Genomic DNA, 17,419 nt, shown 5'->3' on the forward strand with positions numbered 1-17,419 from the left:
TTTCCTTGGCCCAAAAGCCCAGATTTATTGACTTGGCCTTTCTCCGGGGATTTCCCAGGGGAGCAAGCTGAGGGTGCTAAGATCAATACTGACGGTGCCGTGCGGCGGTATCGCTGGGCAGGGGTTCCAGGAGACAAAAGCAGTATGGTATGAAGGATATTTACCCCAGGATGGAATGTTACATTGTGTATAAGTGCTTTGGGTTTTTTTAAAGTCAAAGGCCAAGCTTTTCAAAAGCGACGAGGGAGATTTTGGGTGCCCAACTGGAGACACCTTTAAAAGGGCTTTGTTTTCAGAAAGCACTGAGCATTTGCCCTCTGAAAAATCAAGCTCTTTAAAGAGGTCTCAACGTCACATGCCCAAACCCACTAGTCACTTTCAACCGAAATATGTGAAGTACCATCTGTACTGTTCAATATAGTTAATCTATATTAAGGGACTAAAAAAGGCCCCTCTTTGCTTCCCATCTCTGAGATATACCAGCTGACTTTCGTGCCAGAGACTGTTCTCTCCATTAGACCTGCATAAACCAGTAAAGTTACTAATGAGTGAGCTGGATTCTAGTCTGCCTCATACATCACCCCCAACACTGCCAGCTATGTACACATCCTAGAATCTTTACTGCCGTGACGACAGAGGCAGGAAGAATCCAGCTGGAGTTTCAGATCCCAAGAGGAAGAAAAAAAATGAATCATGTTTTGACTTGTAAATTGAGCAAATCTGATCTGGAATTTGCAGAGAGAGAATATGAATATTGGGCCCCAGCAGTGTCACTTTTACAGCCGCTTTTCAGAGTATAAACCCACTTTGAATACAACGTATCTGGGTGAAATCCATCTCCACTGACAAGGGAGGGAAGCTGCCTGCTGTGTCGAAAGGGAAAATGGAAAGATCCTAATAATTGAATTATAAAATATATATTTGCAGCTGTAAAGTTTGGGATGAACATGAATTTTTCAAGTCAATGTACCACGTGATCTAGTAAGCAGGAAGGCCTGCCAAATGATGCACACTGCATGGGCTACAGGAAACGCAGGGAGAGAGTGCAACAAAGACTTGGAGAACAGAGGCTTTTTTTTTTACAATGGGATAGAGGAGATGGGGGCAGGACTGAAGAAAGGGAGGCTAACAAAGAAAAATGCAACACAATAAATGCCTACCATCGGGGTTCTGGGAGTCTGCGTCCTTGGGGATAGCGTACAGGTCATAGGTGCTGTTCTCCAGGTTACTAGCTCTCTATAGAGGGGAAAATACACACACACATATATGCACATATACACACAGGCGTGCCATCTGTTCCCTCTTCCCTCTACAGAGAGAATTTAGTTGCAAAGAATAGTGGGAAGACGTCATCTCCCTTGAATGCTGCACAGGACACCTGGATACCAAGGTGATGGGCACCCTTCTGTGTTTATGGGAGATGGTGAGGAGAGCCTTGGCTGGAAAACTCCACACAAACCAGTCTCCAGTCTGGCAGCACACCCTGCCCGTGTTCCCAGTGATGGGACTGCTCTGTAAGATGGAGGCTAACCAGCGTTAGTTCGAACCAAACCCTGAAGACGTCATTCCCAGCCCCGGCTTGCCCAGAGATGCTTCTCTAACACAGCGCAGAGCAACGTGGGGCAGGTTCCCTTTCGGGGCTGGCTTACCGTGCAGAGCAGGACAGCATTCTCAGCTGGGTTGTACGACATGTTGAACACTGGGAACTTGGAACCACTGAAGAAGAGACACAAAGAGAAGAGAAAGTGAACAACGGCTCATGCCCCTGGGGGATGGTGCTTGGTTTGCTGCTGATGTCCCAGAATGCATCTTCCTGGGATAGCACAGATGCCTGAAGGGCCCAAGACAAGTCACTTCCTGCCCATTTCCCAGCCCCCCAAACATGGCACAGTTCTCAGTCCTTGGCCTCTGCAGACAACAGGGACAATTAGCATTAATGGTGACAGTGATTTACGTGAAGGACACCTCGCCCCACAAGGAACTGGACCGAGACCCATCACTCTCGTCACAGAGGTCACCGAACGGCCACTACCATTTTGGAACAGCCTAGAAGTCCGAGGCTCTATAGCCCATTATCTACTCCCCAAGCTCTGTATCAAAGGTCACGTTTGCATTTGACTGAACAATCAGTTTGAAATCAACCTGAGGGGAAGGAGGATTAACTGGGAGCTCAGGGCAGCGGCGTTTATCGAGTGCCAGGACTCTCCCGGCACACGGGCCCCTCACCTTCTCAGCTGCATGACAGCAACGTCTTTGGAGCTGTTGAAATCGAGCTGGCGCAGGAAACGGTCCTTCACATAATACAGCATGTTCCCGTGCACCGCATAGGCAGGCCGCTCACGCTCCAGCTTGAACACGATCATGCCGCCGTCGTGGCCTGGGAAAGGAAAGACAGGAATCATCGCCAGATGGGGCAGGGGCAAGCTGCCTTTCCCTTCTGTCTCCATAACAGAGGGGATCCTCTGGATAGGGAAGAGTATTCCCCCGGGGAATTCAGAGGGGTGAACGCACACACTGCACGACTGGCTGACAGACAGCATTCAGCAGTCACTCACCTTGGCTGAAAGGGTGAATTCCTTTTCCTACCCCATTAGCAGCTCCCCTATTTGAAGAGAGGGTCAGCCCCCTCTTCCTTCCTTTCCATTAACCAGTCAAGCCAGGCCCCTAACCTCCTCCCTGTGGACTATTCAGCACAGAGCATGCCTCCAACACAGGATCCCAACAGAGGGGTTTAGGTGACTCCATCTCCTGTGGCTATAAGGGTCGGGGCGTGGTAAGACTGGTGGATTTTATTTGTATTACAGTTGTCCCTAGAGGGCTCAGGAAGGGATCAGGGCGCCATTCCTCTAAGGGCTAACCACACTCAGAGCAAGAGACAAGCTCCACCCTGAGGAGCTCAGAACTTGGCTTCTGACTAGAATCGTATCCCCGCTTACATCCATTCAGAATGTCGCTGCACAGATCATTTCCTCAGCCCCTCGCTTTGACCCCGTCACCCCTTTCTCCACAGCCCTCTGCTGGCTCCCCCTTCTCTACTGCGAACACAAGCTACATGTCTTTGCTCTGGAGGCCCTTCATGGCCTATCCCCAATCCGACCATCTCTCCTTGAAATGCTGACTCCGGCCGCCGATCAGGGGGTTGGACTAGATACCTCCTGAGGTCCCTTCCAGCCCTGAGATTCTATGATCAGCTCATGCTGCCAGCCTCCATCACCCACTTGTTAAGTTTTCAAACAAGCACCTTCGTACTCTCTCTCTCGTGTCCGCCCTCACGCCTGAGAGGAGCTCACTGTGAACACCTGCACAACTCCCTCATTACACACCTTCAAACCCCCGCTTCAAACTCTCCTTTACCGGACACCTATTAAAAACAGTGGTTAGTCCGCTGGTTTCTGAGACCACTGTCTGTCGTGCCGACCAATACTATTCCCATGTTCTCCCCCATCTGTCTGCACCCACTTGTCGTCTCCTGTCTTACACTGGAAGCTCTTTGGGGCAGGGCCTGTCTTTGCTCTGTGCACAGCACCTAGCACCCTGGGGTCTTGCTCCATGACTGGGGTACCTACACACTATGGCAGTGGTTCTCGCGGTGGGATGCATAGGCAGCTCTCTCTGTGTTGTGTGAGCTGCATTCACACAATAGATACACTACCTGTATGGCCCTGAGGATGTCACATGCTCTGCAGCTGTGTGCTGATTGGGCCACAGGCTGAGAACCACTGCACTATGGGAATATCAATCAGAAGCATTTTAGCCCCTCCTGTTCTCTCTAGGGTAAACCAGACCATAGAAAAGAGCATCTAGCCCATGAAAAGGGCTCTGACGTGCCAACGGACCCCATAACCCCTTCCCCTCATCACCACCTGCCAGAACCTGGAAGGATTCCTTTTACCTGCAGCAAAGAGGTTGAGGTTGGGGTGAGCAGCCAACACCCAAAAGCGATCGTGATCTCGGCGGAAGGTCTGGACACCCGTGCTGGGTGGGGGAAACGAGAAACAAAATGAAGCAGAAGCCTTGGAGTAAAATGAAGACTTGGAGCCTAAACGTCCAGAATGTACGTGGCACTCCCTGGGGGAGCGTGACCCTAGGCAGCCCTGTATTCACACCCTGTACACTACAGCAGTAATATCTGTACAAACAATGCCTTGGGAGGTAGCATCTGAAACTTAATAATACGCTAGTCATTAATATCATTGCAAAATGCATGTGTTAACGGTACATGGGAAGTACTCTGGATGATGTTACTAGAACATGTTTAAGACCGAGAGGCTAGCCTCGGGAAAAGTGGTAAACAGGACTGTCCTAGATAAAGCAATGTGGGTTTACCTCACTTTACATATTAGCAATAAACAAAGCCATCGAGCTAAACCAACAGGGGTTACCCTGATCCTGAACTTGAGAGACAGAGAATTAACATTGCTCCTGAATCCCAGAGACACAGGGGACAATCCCCAGGACGCCTTCCTGACTTGCAAGGCAAAGACATCCCTTGGGGGTAAAGGAACAGAAAAAAATCCTCCATCTTTATCCTTCACCCTAAGAGACAAACAAACCAAGCGACTGGATCTCTGATGAGTTCTGGTCAAGTCAGCCAGTAAAAAGCTGAAAAAACAACTGGAGATGAGAGAAACCATCTTATACAAAGACTGTATCTTGCTACATTAAAGTTTTAGTCTTTTAGAATAATGTTTTCACTTTTACTTGGTTGTAAGCATCTCTGCCTTTATCCCTTTCACTTGGCATCACTTAATCCATGTTCTTCTGTTAATGAACTTGTTTTACTTTCACTACAAGCCAACTCAGTGCAGTGTCTGAAGGAAAAGGTGTATTTCATCCAGTTCAGTTAAGCTGTAATGTACTCACTCTTTAACAGAGCAGCAAACTTAATCTCTTCTGGGATTATTCAGTGATAGGTGCCGTGAATTGCAGAGAAACATCTCTGAAGAGCTCGGACGCTGGAATTCACTGATTGTTATCTGCTAGGCAAGGTTTGGGCAGGGAGAGCCTTGAGTTTGCTGGTGAGGAAGACAGACTGGTATGGCAGGGACCTGACGCAGTCTAATCTCTAGCAAAGCTACCTGTCTGCCTCAGCAGGAGGGAACAATGGCGCTCAGCTCTGGGTGTTCCCAGCAGTGTTACAGGGAGGCAGTAGTGTCCAGTAGTTAGAGCAGGGGACTGAGTGTTGTGAATTCTGAGTTCTACGCCTCGCTCAGGAAGGGAGGAATTCTAGGGATTATACCAGGGAGTGGAGAACCAGGACTCGCAGGTTCCATTCTCAGCTCTACCACTGACTCACTGAGACACAGCAAACATGGGGCCTGATTCTCATTTACACTAAAGCCCCTTTAGGCTGTCAGAGCATCAAGGTTTCAGGGTAAACGAGCCGAGTCAAGGACTGACTTTTGTCCAAGTGATTATCAAGATGCACTGACCACAGCTGGAGCACCCCAAGAAGTCCACTCCGGTTTTAGAGGTACTTCTGCTTCCAAAAGCATTCCTTATTTTAAACCCAAGGAATACCGCTTCCTTGGTAACAGCTCTAAAACCAGAATTAACTTTTTAAGTGTGCCCATTGTACATATAAACCGCAGCTTTGGCCCACTCAGTCTCTCTCTCAAGAGAGTGACACTCATCCAAACATGAAACCAATAAATATATTGCATACATTCAAATCATTTCCGTCAGAGAGGTCGCTAAACTAGCTGGCTCCTCTCACAATTGTTTCCAAACAGTTACAACCCTAGTTTTCCTCCTTATATTTAACAGTGGTCTCACAGGGAAAAGTTCTTCGTAAACCCAGCAACTGATGTTTGAAGACTGCATTTGATTTGGGGGGGGGGGGGGTTACTATAAAATGAGGACATTTAACAGAAATAACAGGCCCATCAGAAGCCTAGCCAGTGGAAGAACACTCACCGTTTAGACATATCCCAGACACGGATGCTCTTATCTTCTGAATTGCTGAGGATCAGCTCCTGCCGTGGGTGAAAGACAGCACAGGAGACATTGTTGTAGTGTCCACGGCAGGTGTCCACCTCCCAGGCCTTTGATTCTAACCAGGAGTGGAAGAAAATGAGACAGGGTCAGATTTAAAAGCTCTTGCTGTCACTGAGCTATGAGCAGCGATATCAAATGGACACCAGGCTGCTGAGTTCCAAATCCTTCTCTGACTTGCGCCTTTTCTCCAGCCCAATCTCTCTACCGCAGCTTCTGACCCACACTGCAACTGAAGCAGCACAACTGACTGATACACAAATTAAAACACACGAAAGTTGCTAAACTTTAGTTACATCTGAACCTCTCAGATAGGAAAGATCAGCTGAGGCAACGCTGCTGACATTCCCTAGATGTGGACATGCGAGTGCTTCCTTCTTGAAGAAGGACCTTGGGCAATGGAATGAGATTCTTTTGTTGGTCTCTCAGCCTGAGTTTGACAGACCTCAGAGCACAAAGCTAGGCTCATCTCCGAGCTACAAGGGGAGCCTTGGAAGGGTTGGCTGGAGAGCTGGGCTTTCCCCAGGTTGTTCCTCCTGTGCAGAGGCCAGTGCTCAGTTTAAGCCTGGGGGCAGCAGAGGATTTATACCTTAATGTTGCCTGTTTCAAGCCCGTTCCAAGCACACACATTCACACTCAGGTTCACGTCACAGGCCCGTTTATAAATAAACCCAGCTCCTGCCCCACTCTCCCCAGCCTGTTCCCTCTCTCCTCTCCCAAAGAGGTTCCTTTGGGGGCTGCTGCTTACCATTCATCCTCCAGATCTTCACCTGCCGATCATCAGCCCCAGACACGATGAGAGGCATGGTGGGGTGGAAGGCAGCCCAGTTCACCCCACGATCGTGTCCCTGTGGGATGGGAGAAAGGGGTCTCACACCAAGCCCGGGGCTCCAAGGGTCAGCACACAGAGACGGAGCAGCCAGAAAACCTGCTCCAGCAAATAGGATACAAGCTGCAGACTTCAGAATGACTCGTGAGGGTCTGCAGCTAGCGCCAGTGTGTAATCTATCCTTGAGGGGTAGTTAGATAACACAGAGGAAGAGAGAGACAAGCTCCAAGCACACCACCACTCCTCCTATCACGTCCCTCAGTGGGGCTGCAAAGGTGATCAGTTATGGCAACATCTGCTAGGACAGATGTGGCCCAGTAGCAACAATGGAATCTCATTATCCCATCTTCACGCAACTCGACTGGCTTCCTATTCCATTCAGAATTGCTCTCCTTGGTAAAAACCCGGACTGAATCTGATAATATCATTGCCTTTTGTACCGTAGAGGAGTCAGGGGTCCTCAGTCACGGAGGACTCTACCTGTTAGATTTTAAGCTCTTTAGAATACGGCATTCCTTATCCCCAAAGGAACACATGAATTCATAGAGCCGCATCTAGTCTCTAGGCTTCCTTCTCCCTCTGTTTCTCAAACCTGTTATAGGATCATTTGTACAACAGGGGCTATCTTAAATAGGGCTGAATGAGCTATGCTGCGTGCGCGTGCACACACACACACACACAGTACCTCAAGAACATGTTTCACCACCGCATCTGTCGTCCCGAACAAATCCACCCCAGTAATTCCCCTGACATCCGACTCCACAGCTCCAGGAGACAGATTCTTCTTCCTTAGGCCTTCGAGAGGGAAGCAGCAGGAGTGGAGGAAGCAAACACGAGGTTACCAGACAGTGTACTAACTCAGAGACATGTAAGTCAGCGCCCTCCTGTGCCGTTCACAGGTGGAGAGAAGGAGGAATTTTGAAAAAAGAGGAAAAGTGAGAGAAATATCAAGGATTCCCTTCCTCTTTCCCCAAAAGCACAAACTCAGACCAGGTGCACAAAGATCAAACTTGGCAATAAAATGCTCCCAACAAGCAGCCATTTCTCAGCTCCCTGGGACCGATAAGCAGAGCTGCTGCATTGGAGGGACACTGTCACACTGATCCCTTTCTCTCTTAATACAGGATTTAATTCCCAGTTTGAGCTTGCACCTTTAGGGGCTTTCCTCTATGCCAGTTTGATAGGTGCTCTCGCTGTCAGCTTTTGATTGTGGACTTGGGCCATTTGTGTGGACACCTGAGTCAGTTTCAACTGATATATGGAAACTATGGCCTCCTGAGTGGTCTTTAAAGTGACATGGGGATCTGCAAATTCTCCAAGGCACCAGGGATTGGGGAGAAATACAGCTCGTCTGGAGGACACAGGGAAAGAGGGATAGCTGAATTTTTTTAGGAAGTGGTGACAACCCACAACTCTAACAAGTCTTCAGTGGAAGTTCAGTATTTCCAAATGTCAGGCCAGAATGCTTTCTCCGAGTGCTGTTACTAAACATACTCCAATAAATTCAGTCCCAATATTCGATCAACCCCACCTTAAAATGGTTACATGAGGGAATATCCCCTAGATTCTAGATAGCTTTAAAATAACCCACCATGACATGCTAAACCCAGGCTGATAGAACCTTCAACTTGAGGGCGGGGGGGGAGGGGGGAGTTGCAGGTAGACACTGTCCAGGAAGGGGCTACACTGCGGAATTTGTTTCTGCCAGAGATCAGGCTCAGACACTTTAAGGGCATGACTCAAAGCTGAACTCTTCTGGTAAGTTTTTGTCGAAGAACCAAACAGACATGGCCCCAGCAGTACACTCTAGGAAACAGAGTGGAGTTTAGACTGATTCTTGTAATTGGCCTTAATCTGAGGGTTGGGAATGGGGTGTATAACTTTCCTCCAGTTCCTTAAAGGAATCAGTATTTCTAAATCTTTGCAGTGACAATTATAGGGACTGGCGCCTTAGAAACAACCACCTGTATATCTAAAACTCACGGTACTTTGTGTTATGCAGTGGCATCACCATCACAGGGGACATTACCACTTTCCATTTATACAGTATGCCAAATAAAACAGAACCACATTAGCTGCTCCTTCACCAGAAATTGAAATACCCGCCCTAGGGAGAAATTGGAATGTGCTTTGCGAAATGAAAGCCTAAACTTAGGAGAAAAAAGGCTTGAGACTTTTAAACAAAGGAGTTACAAACAAAACTTTATAACAGACTTTTAAACAAAAAATACTTGACTGTGGGAGACGGGACTTGAAACTGACTAGGAACAAAGTGAAACTGACCGAGTTGGCAGCGTCATTGGCCAAGGTGGGTGAAGTGCAAGAGAGGATCAGACAACATTGGGTTTGACACTTTTTTTTTTTTTAAATTCTCACTTTTGATCTTCTCAGGTGTTAGTAACACAGGGAAGATTTAAGGTAAGGGGATCTTACCATTGCCCCTTTGACAAGATCTGTAAGGTTTGTCTAACAAGAGTGACATGTTAAACAGTGAATCACAAGCAGGTATGAATGTTACAGACATTGAATCTCAGATCGTCCAAATGACAACGGGGAGCCAGACCCAGAGAAAGGGGGTGATAGATGCAGAATTCAGAGAAACTGTGGAAAGTGGAAACAGAGGAATCTTAGAAGAACAGATACTTGAGCCTTCGACAGGCCAGTGGAATGGACTGAAACGACAGGTGAAAAATTTCTGGGCTGACTGCACAAATCCAGAGGGAAGGCAGGACACTTGCAGAATGTACCAGCTTCCTGTGCTGCTCCGGGGAGGTGGAAAAGGAGAGAAGAGAGGCTGGGAGCAGCGTGACAGATATTAGACATTCCGAGGACAGCTGTTACGACAGAGCGCGGGAAAGGAGTCTGTGCTCAGCATGCCCCAAAGCATTCAAATAAAAGAGCAGATGTTAAGAGGGGTCACTGACAGCTCAGGAAAGAGGTCTAGTAAAAAGGACCAGATCCTGACTACAACCTGACAGCTTGTGGGAGAAGGGGGATGGAAGAGAAAGTTCCGGCAGCATCAGGAGGTTTCTAGGATCCCCTTTCCAGAACGCAATGGCCAGAGCCACACAGACACTGTAGCCAGTTGGAAGCTCAAACTATGGACCGTGTTAGCTGCAAGGGCCCGGGGCATCTAGGCGACGATCTCCTCCACTCTCCCAATCAAAGCTGCACATCAAGGGGCTGCCACCTACCCAAGGGAGAAACCAAGGAAGGGTTCTGGGGTTTGACCAACCTCTTCATTCTGGTCTCATGAGCCTTCCTCCCCTTATAATCCATCAGCACTCACAGCATTAGCCCTGTGGTTGAGATAGTGCAGTACTGGGGGTGATGGGACGGTGTCTGTCAGCTGTCGCTACACTCTCACTAGGGGGCCTTGCAGTAATGTAGTCTGCCCCACAGCGCCCCCTTCTGGGACTCTTAGCATCACCTCTGATGTTCCCAGCCCCTAACAACCTGTATTCCAGATCTCCTCAATAGCAGGATGCTGGATTACCAGCCAAACCCCTCAGGCTGACTTTTTCTGCTCGGAAACAAATCACCCAGCTCTAGTCCACAAAGCCCTGAAAGCACAAGAAGAATCCAGGGAAGTGACAGACATTAGCTCTTGAGATGGGAAAGGCAGGTTAAAGGGAAGCTGTTTTATTTTACAGGACAAAAAAAAGCATCCTCCAGTGCAAGCTAATGAGAAGAATCTTCCATCAGGGTTAATGGTAACAGGGAGGGCTGGTAACAAGGAGGCATAACAGACAGGAGGTTATTTTGTAAACTCTGGGGTCAACATTAGTGTCACAAGCAAGAGACATCACCCCACAGCACATGGCAATTGCGTTGTTATGTCACAGCTTTTCATGCTTTTTGATACAGCAACTAGAAGCCAGCTCACGCTGGCTACATTGACACTCGCTCTCAGGAGATCAGCAGAACAAGGAGCCTTCAATTTTTAACTTGTGAATCTGTGTTGGAGAAAGATGCTAAATTGACAGCCGTGGAGACAGAAGGCCTCTATCCACACAATAAATACATCACGGGCAACAAGAAGCAATGCTTCCCCCGCAGTCTCCATGGCCTCTTTCCTGAGACTGCTAAGAAGGGTGAAAACTGTGCGGTGATTAGGTCTCTGGACAATTTGCCACTAGGACAGGAAACAAGACCAAGGCAACTCATTTCACTTAAATCATCAAACAACGAACATCCCTAATCCCTAGAGGTGCTGAGAATCCGTAACTCCCAAAGTCAACTGGGGTTGCAGGTACTCAGCACCACTCAGGATTGGTTTTTAAATCATCATCAACCCAGGCTGGACCCTTAATTTGTAAGATGCATGTGCATCTCCACAGCAGCCTGAATGCAACAAAGGCTGTTCCCAATAGACCTTTTGTGCTAGAGCCAAGCTACCAAGGACAGAACTCAGATTAGGGGCGATCTTGCAAAAATCCCACCCACCCTCAGTTTGTTCTCCCACTAGCATTTTAGCCCAGTGATGTTTAAATGTAGTGGCAACTGAATCAATAATTCAGCATCTATAGCAGAGTCTCTAAAACCCCCTCATCACAGATCAGCTGGAAAAAACTGTACCCTCTCCAAATCCATTTGGCTATAGGAACTCTGCTGAGAGCGCGTGTGGGTTGAATGCAGCAGTGAGGTTACAGGCAGAATGGATGTTAAGCTCCCCGTGCTAGCAATAGAGAGGAGGGGCAGGTTTTAAATATTCTAAGAGCCTGTCCCCAGCTCCTATTGTTGACACAGCTGGTCATGTCTGAGCGTGTACTACAAACAGAGCAACTCACCCAGTCAAAACTGCAATGGTGAAAGTGGCAGGTGGGGTAAAGGGCCACAACTCGAGTTCTCGAACGTCCTACAACGCAGTAACACTGCTGGCGCTGTTCCTGGACCAGACCCTCCCTTCCCTCCTTTCGTCACTTATCTGCATCTCTAGCATTCGCTTCAACTTCTGTATGGAGTGTAGCCTTCCCTTAGGGGACCTTAAAGTGTTTTACCAACTGTCATCAATTAACCCTCTCAATACCCCCTGCAGGACAGGTAGAACTGTAGGTGCAGACCACGGTGAGTCAGCAGCAGAGCCCTGGATAGCAACCAGGAGTCTTGATTTCCAGTTCCCTACTCTTGCCTCTAGACCACACTCCATCTTTGTGAAAGGGACATCGGTGGACTAGCAGCCACTGTCCTTAATGATCTCTTCTTCCATTTGCTGTTTAACAACAGCAGGGGCATCAAAAATTCAGCTCTGCTCCTTAGTCAGCACAGAAGCCATTTCAGGGACGTCTGATTCATCACTTTATCTCCGGGACATTGCTGACTCTGGGAACAATGTTTCCCAAGGGATGAAGGTGTCCCATGGAACCCTGTAACTGAGCCTGCAGATTCTCTTTCCTGATGACAAAGGCAAAGTCGATCTAGTGACAGTGCTGTGTCCCTTCCTCAGTAGCGGAACTCATCTCCTGCACGGCCTAAAGACTCCGACTGGGACATCCAAGGGAGACTGAGGGATATAAACCACCATCAGTGGAGACAACTGTCATGCTCTGATGGCTTTTCTTTGTGGGTGGTTCAGACTCAACAGCTGCCTTTTTTCCTCCCTGGATCTGAACTGGCTAGTTCTTTCCCCACTTTGCTTTCAACGACTGCAGTTTTGAACTGGGCTTTGTTGCTGGATACCCCCTCGACTTGGGCAGCTCACCAGAAATATCCCAAACGCGCACAGTCTGATCCAAGCTGGCCGACACCACCAGGTCCTCAGAGGGATGGAACTGGGAGCACATCACATAGTGGTTGTGTCCTGTCAGCACGCTGCAAGAAAGAGGACAGAAGACACCATTTAAATCAACAAGGCAGCAACGCACAGTCTAATCTGTACCAACATTTCAAAGCTGAATCTAATAAGGAAGTTGGGGAGGCTGGTAGGGAGCAAAGCCATGAGAGGAGCATACTGGGGAGTATGGAGAAGGAAGACAACTCAGCAGGGCAGAGAGGGAGGAATAAATAAGAAACATTACTTCATAGGGGGGAATACAAGGGCTAATATATATTGACGTGACTAGCTATCCACATGAATAACTATCAACACAGATACACAGTTACTAAAAAAACGGGGAAATTCCCACACAAAAATCTTTTGAAGATGGTTTAGTTTGCCAGATTGCACAGCCCACCAAAGTGAACCAACAAAAGGAAGAAAATGAGCAAAGAAGCCATTTAAAAAACCCTCCAAAACCCTCCTCAAATTCTTCTTGTCAAACTCATCCCTTCCCCTACACACAGCCCACATACCTCCGACACAAAACCAGGTACAGTGCAATTGATGAAAGCCACCCCAACCCTACATTAATTCTTGGAACACATAAGCAGTAAACACAACCAAAGGACAAAGGTGCCTGTTGGTTGTTCGAGACGAGGGTAGTGAAAAGGAGGCGTCTCTTAAGAGAAACTCTTGAGTGGAGTTTTCATGGGATACTGAAGGACTTAACGGTTTATCTGAGATTTTGCATGTGTGGCTCCACAATCTAGCACTTTTAACTCTAAACTAACTTTTGTTTACATGGGAATGCTCCTTAAAAATACCCCAGCTCCCGAAATGAGGGAAATAAAGAGGGAACAGAGAAACCTAAGCTTTTTTTAAAAGGCACTCTAAACACCAATTGCTAGAGATTACCTAGAGATCTCTCTAAGGAAGGAATGGAGGAAAACTCTATTGCTAGGGTTATTTCACAATTGACAACTACAGTGGAGGACATAACTCTGCACTGGCAAGAAGAATGAACTAGATGGGACTTCAGAAGTTACTCCTACCTCATTTCTAGAGCCAGTTTAATAAAAAAGAATAATTTTTTTTCTAAAATTGTTGGGAAAAAGATTTTAAATTTTTTTCTTTGAAATTTCAACAAAATGTTTTATTGAAAGACACAGAGTTCAGAATATTTTGACCCTCTGTTCATTTCTAAGGTTCAAGAAGACTCGTGTCTCCCCAGTTATTATTTCCATAGCACTAGTTGTTTTACCAAACACAGGTTCTGGACTGCCAGTTCCAAACCCGGATCGTCTGATCATCAGAAGCACTCAGGATCCAGGGATATTCCTAAAAAAAAAATTAATAATTAATATCTGAAACAGTCTCCACCCGCACGTTTCCCTCCAAATGGTTTGCCACACAGCTGAGATAACCATAGGATTTCTAGTTCATTGGGTCAGCTGTACCAGGCAAGAATTACAGCTCTACTGTAGAATCATTTCCCACATAAGAAAAAGGAGAGTAGAGAAAGTGATGGTATAATTGATCCTATATAGAGCACTCAATACAGCACTGATTACTTCTACAAGTGTCCTGCAGGGCTCTGCCACACCTTGCTTTGCACACATACAGAGCTTCAGCATAGTTAGGCAACAGAGAGGATTACTAGGGACAAGATTGTAACCCATCACTCTCAGAGGAAAAAACTGATGGACTAAACTGCCTTCAAAGCCTGTTTTCTTGAGGGTGTCAAGATGCGTACTAGCATCTGCCTCACCAGAGGACTGATGTGTGTTTGTGCAGGCTGCTGCTGCTCTTCCACTGAAAAACTTATTGTAATTGTTCTGGGTAAGTATCATTTATACGATTTCAGACAGCAAGAGCGAGAAGTTAGCCAACACAAAGAACAAGGTGCATATCCCCATCTGTGCTCCAAATGCCAATGGAGGGACAGAAGCTTCCAGTGAGCTCTGCAGTTGGAGGTACCAACTGTCCCCATGAATGATTTCATATTGTAAGATCTTTGGGGCAGAAATCAGGCGTTCCTATGTTTGTATAGCACCCAGCCCATTTTGTGCACTGTATGTCTGCAGGAAAGAGCCCTACTCAGGGAAGCCACAGAGATTCCTATAAAGTAATGCAGTGAGGTGCATGTCAATGAAGTTACACAGCGGGGAGACTCACATGGTGGAAGAAGGTGGTGCGAATGTAATCCAGGTGCCCGAGCAGCGTGAAAAGACAGCGGCGCAGCTTGTAATTCCAAACCTGCATGAGACAGAAGGCCAGTGAGAGGGACCTGCCAAACTCTGCCCAGCTCTCTTCTGGCATCTCATTTAACACATGAGGTTTTTACTCATCCCCAAACTGGTCTCTCCCATTTTACATTACAGTTCTGGGTGAAGCCAGCAACAGATCTCATCAGAAATTGTCAGGCTGCATTTAATTACTCCTACCGCCCTCAGAAAGAGCAAAATCCTGAATTCTACACTTCTCTTTCTCATCTATATCCACTCACCGTTTCTTTACGCTCCACAGAAAACTAAAATTAACACACATTCCTTACACAACTTTGTCAAATTCCCCATCTTCCTTTGCCCACCAACACTTTTTGGTGGCGGTGGAAGGAAGAGTTGATCTACCTTTATTTTGTAGTCATCACCTCCAGAGACAAAGAGTGGCTGCTGTTTGTGGAAATCAATACCTCGGACTGGTCCTGCAGGGGGAAGAGGCAGGTGAAACACAGGGAGACAGCTAATAGCTGTATATGAAGCCAAACTGACAGCCAGAGCAGGCCGTTCCATTACAGAAGAACAATTCTATCACGTCATACTCCATTTTAATCTGCTAAATTGTCTCAAACTGACACTCCAAGGTCAAATACAACTTTCTGAGACAACATTCCCCCCCAGACCAATGCAAAAGAAGTTCTCTTCTGTGTGATTATAGAGCTACGGCACCGTAACATCTGACACCTCTTACACAATAATGAAGTTATCGTCATAGCGCTGTGAAGCCTTTCCCCTATTTTACAGCTAGAAAAGCATGTTCAAGAAGTAAGCAGTTTGCTTATCATGACACATGGAGTCTGTGGCACAGTTAGGACCTGAAGCCAGACCTCCTGCGGCTCAATCCAGTGCTTCAACCAAAAGTCCATCCCTTCCTCCTCTCAAGGACATGCCATTTTCTGCAACAAACCCTCTGCATTCAACTCTTTCAGACTCCAAACTTACTTACCATCATGCTCATCAAATTTGTCAATAAGGGTGCACATCCGGTAATCCCACAGCTGGATCACTCCATTGTGCAAACTCGTTAGGATCCAGGGCCGCTTCGGGTGAAAGCTGAGCCCTAAGGACAGAGACGCAGAGAAGCAAAGTGGTCAAGTTTTCAGTTAAATTCAATCTCTGACTACATGGAGGAAGTGAACGGGGTCAGCATTTTCCAAAAAGAACACCTTTTTAAGGTGCCACAAGTTGGATACCCAAAACTACTAGGAGTTGTCCGGTGGCACCTTAAAGACTAACAGATTTATTTAGGCACAAGCTTGCACGGGTAAAAAGCCCACTTCTTCAGTTGCATCTGAAGTCTTTAAGGTGCCAGCGGACTCCTCGTTGTTTTTGTGGATACAGACTAACACAGCGACCCCCTGACACTTGGCACCATGCAAGGCACAAAACTACTAGCCAGTTTCAAAAACCTTAGCCAAAGTCCCCAAGGGCAGTGCACGCTGCTTTACACTCAGACACAATTAACGGCTTTAAAAACAAATATTTGATAGTGTCTAAACATGGGTTAATAAACTGACAACAGCATGACAACTTTTTTTATTTGACTGTCTGCTGCGAGGGTGGGGTGGGGGTGGGTGAATATAACTAACACTTGATGGCAACAGCCACAAACCCAGGGACTGCAATAGGCGCAGCTCTAGCAAACACGAGGAATAACTAGGCCGGCGTTTAAAGGAGGGCTCTTCCCAGCGCAAAACGGGCGCGGGGGGGGGATTTATTTACTTGGGGGCCCAGTGTCTACAGCCCCGTAGCCCCGGTTTAGACACTGGGTCGGGAGGTGCCTGGGGCATGGGGCGGGAGGGCAGTTGAGGGGTTTAGGGGGACAAAGGCTGCGGCCTGGGGCAGGAATGGAGGTTGGGGGCTGGCTCACGCCTGGACCGGGGGCAGATGGGGAGGGGCGGTGAAGGCGGATCTGGGGGAAGGTGGGTCAAGCCTGGACCGGGGGCAGATGGGGAGGGGCGGTGAAGGCGGATCTGGGGAGGGGGGGTTCAAGCCTGGACGGGGGCAGATGGGGAGGGGCGGTGAAAGCGGATCTGAGGGAGGGGGGGGGTCAAGCCTGGACCGGGGGGGGCAGATGGGGGAGGGGCGGTGAAAGAGGATCTGGGGGCGGGGGGGGGGCTCAAGCCTTGACGGGGGCAGATGGGGAGGGGCGGTGAAGGCGGATCTGGGGCGGCGGGGGGGCTCAAGCCTGGACGGGGGCAGATGGGGAGGGGCGGTGAAAGCGGATCTGGGGAGGCGGGGGTCACGCCTGGACCGGGGGCAGATGGGGAGGGGCGGTGAAAGAGGATCTGGGGGCGGCGGGGGGGCTCAAGCCTGGACGGGGGGGGCAGATGGGGGAGGGGCGGTGAAGGCGGATCTGGGGGAGGGGGGGGTCACGGTACCTTTCACCCGGGCCGACTTGGTCTCGAACTTAGTCAGCATCCTGACCCCGGCTCCGACCCGCCGCCCGGACTCGCCCCTCAGCCCCGAGCCTCCACGTCGGCCCCGGAACCGCCACGCACCCACTTCCGCTTCCGCCCGGGACCATAGAGCGGGAGGCGGCCTCAGGCCAGAGGGGCG

General features: G+C 48.4%; 1 protein-coding gene across 1 annotated transcript in view; it reads right to left on the minus strand.

Annotated features, from left to right (window-relative positions):
- COPA (COPI coat complex subunit alpha) overlaps positions 1-17,391 on the minus strand; it is a 33,193-nt gene extending 15,802 nt beyond the window's left edge. Inside the window, exons 1-13 of the mRNA XM_039513477.1 lie at positions 17,242-17,391; positions 15,807-15,920; positions 15,212-15,285; positions 14,757-14,837; positions 13,843-13,919; positions 12,525-12,634; positions 7,509-7,618; positions 6,743-6,842; positions 5,917-6,052; positions 3,893-3,975; positions 2,227-2,377; positions 1,650-1,716; positions 1,161-1,236 (exon numbers count right to left, since the gene is read on the minus strand). Coding sequence (XP_039369411.1) covers positions 1,161-1,236; positions 1,650-1,716; positions 2,227-2,377; positions 3,893-3,975; positions 5,917-6,052; positions 6,743-6,842; positions 7,509-7,618; positions 12,525-12,634; positions 13,843-13,919; positions 14,757-14,837; positions 15,212-15,285; positions 15,807-15,920; positions 17,242-17,281 — 1,219 coding nt within the window. The 5' untranslated portion in view covers positions 17,282-17,391. The remainder of the gene's footprint in view (positions 1-1,160; positions 1,237-1,649; positions 1,717-2,226; positions 2,378-3,892; positions 3,976-5,916; positions 6,053-6,742; positions 6,843-7,508; positions 7,619-12,524; positions 12,635-13,842; positions 13,920-14,756; positions 14,838-15,211; positions 15,286-15,806; positions 15,921-17,241) is intronic.
- Between the last annotated feature and the right edge of the window lie 28 nt (positions 17,392-17,419).

The sequence above is a fragment of the Mauremys reevesii genome, linkage group 24 (assembly GCF_016161935.1).
Source record: "Mauremys reevesii isolate NIE-2019 linkage group 24, ASM1616193v1, whole genome shotgun sequence".
Taxonomy (NCBI): Eukaryota; Metazoa; Chordata; order Testudines; family Geoemydidae; genus Mauremys; species Mauremys reevesii.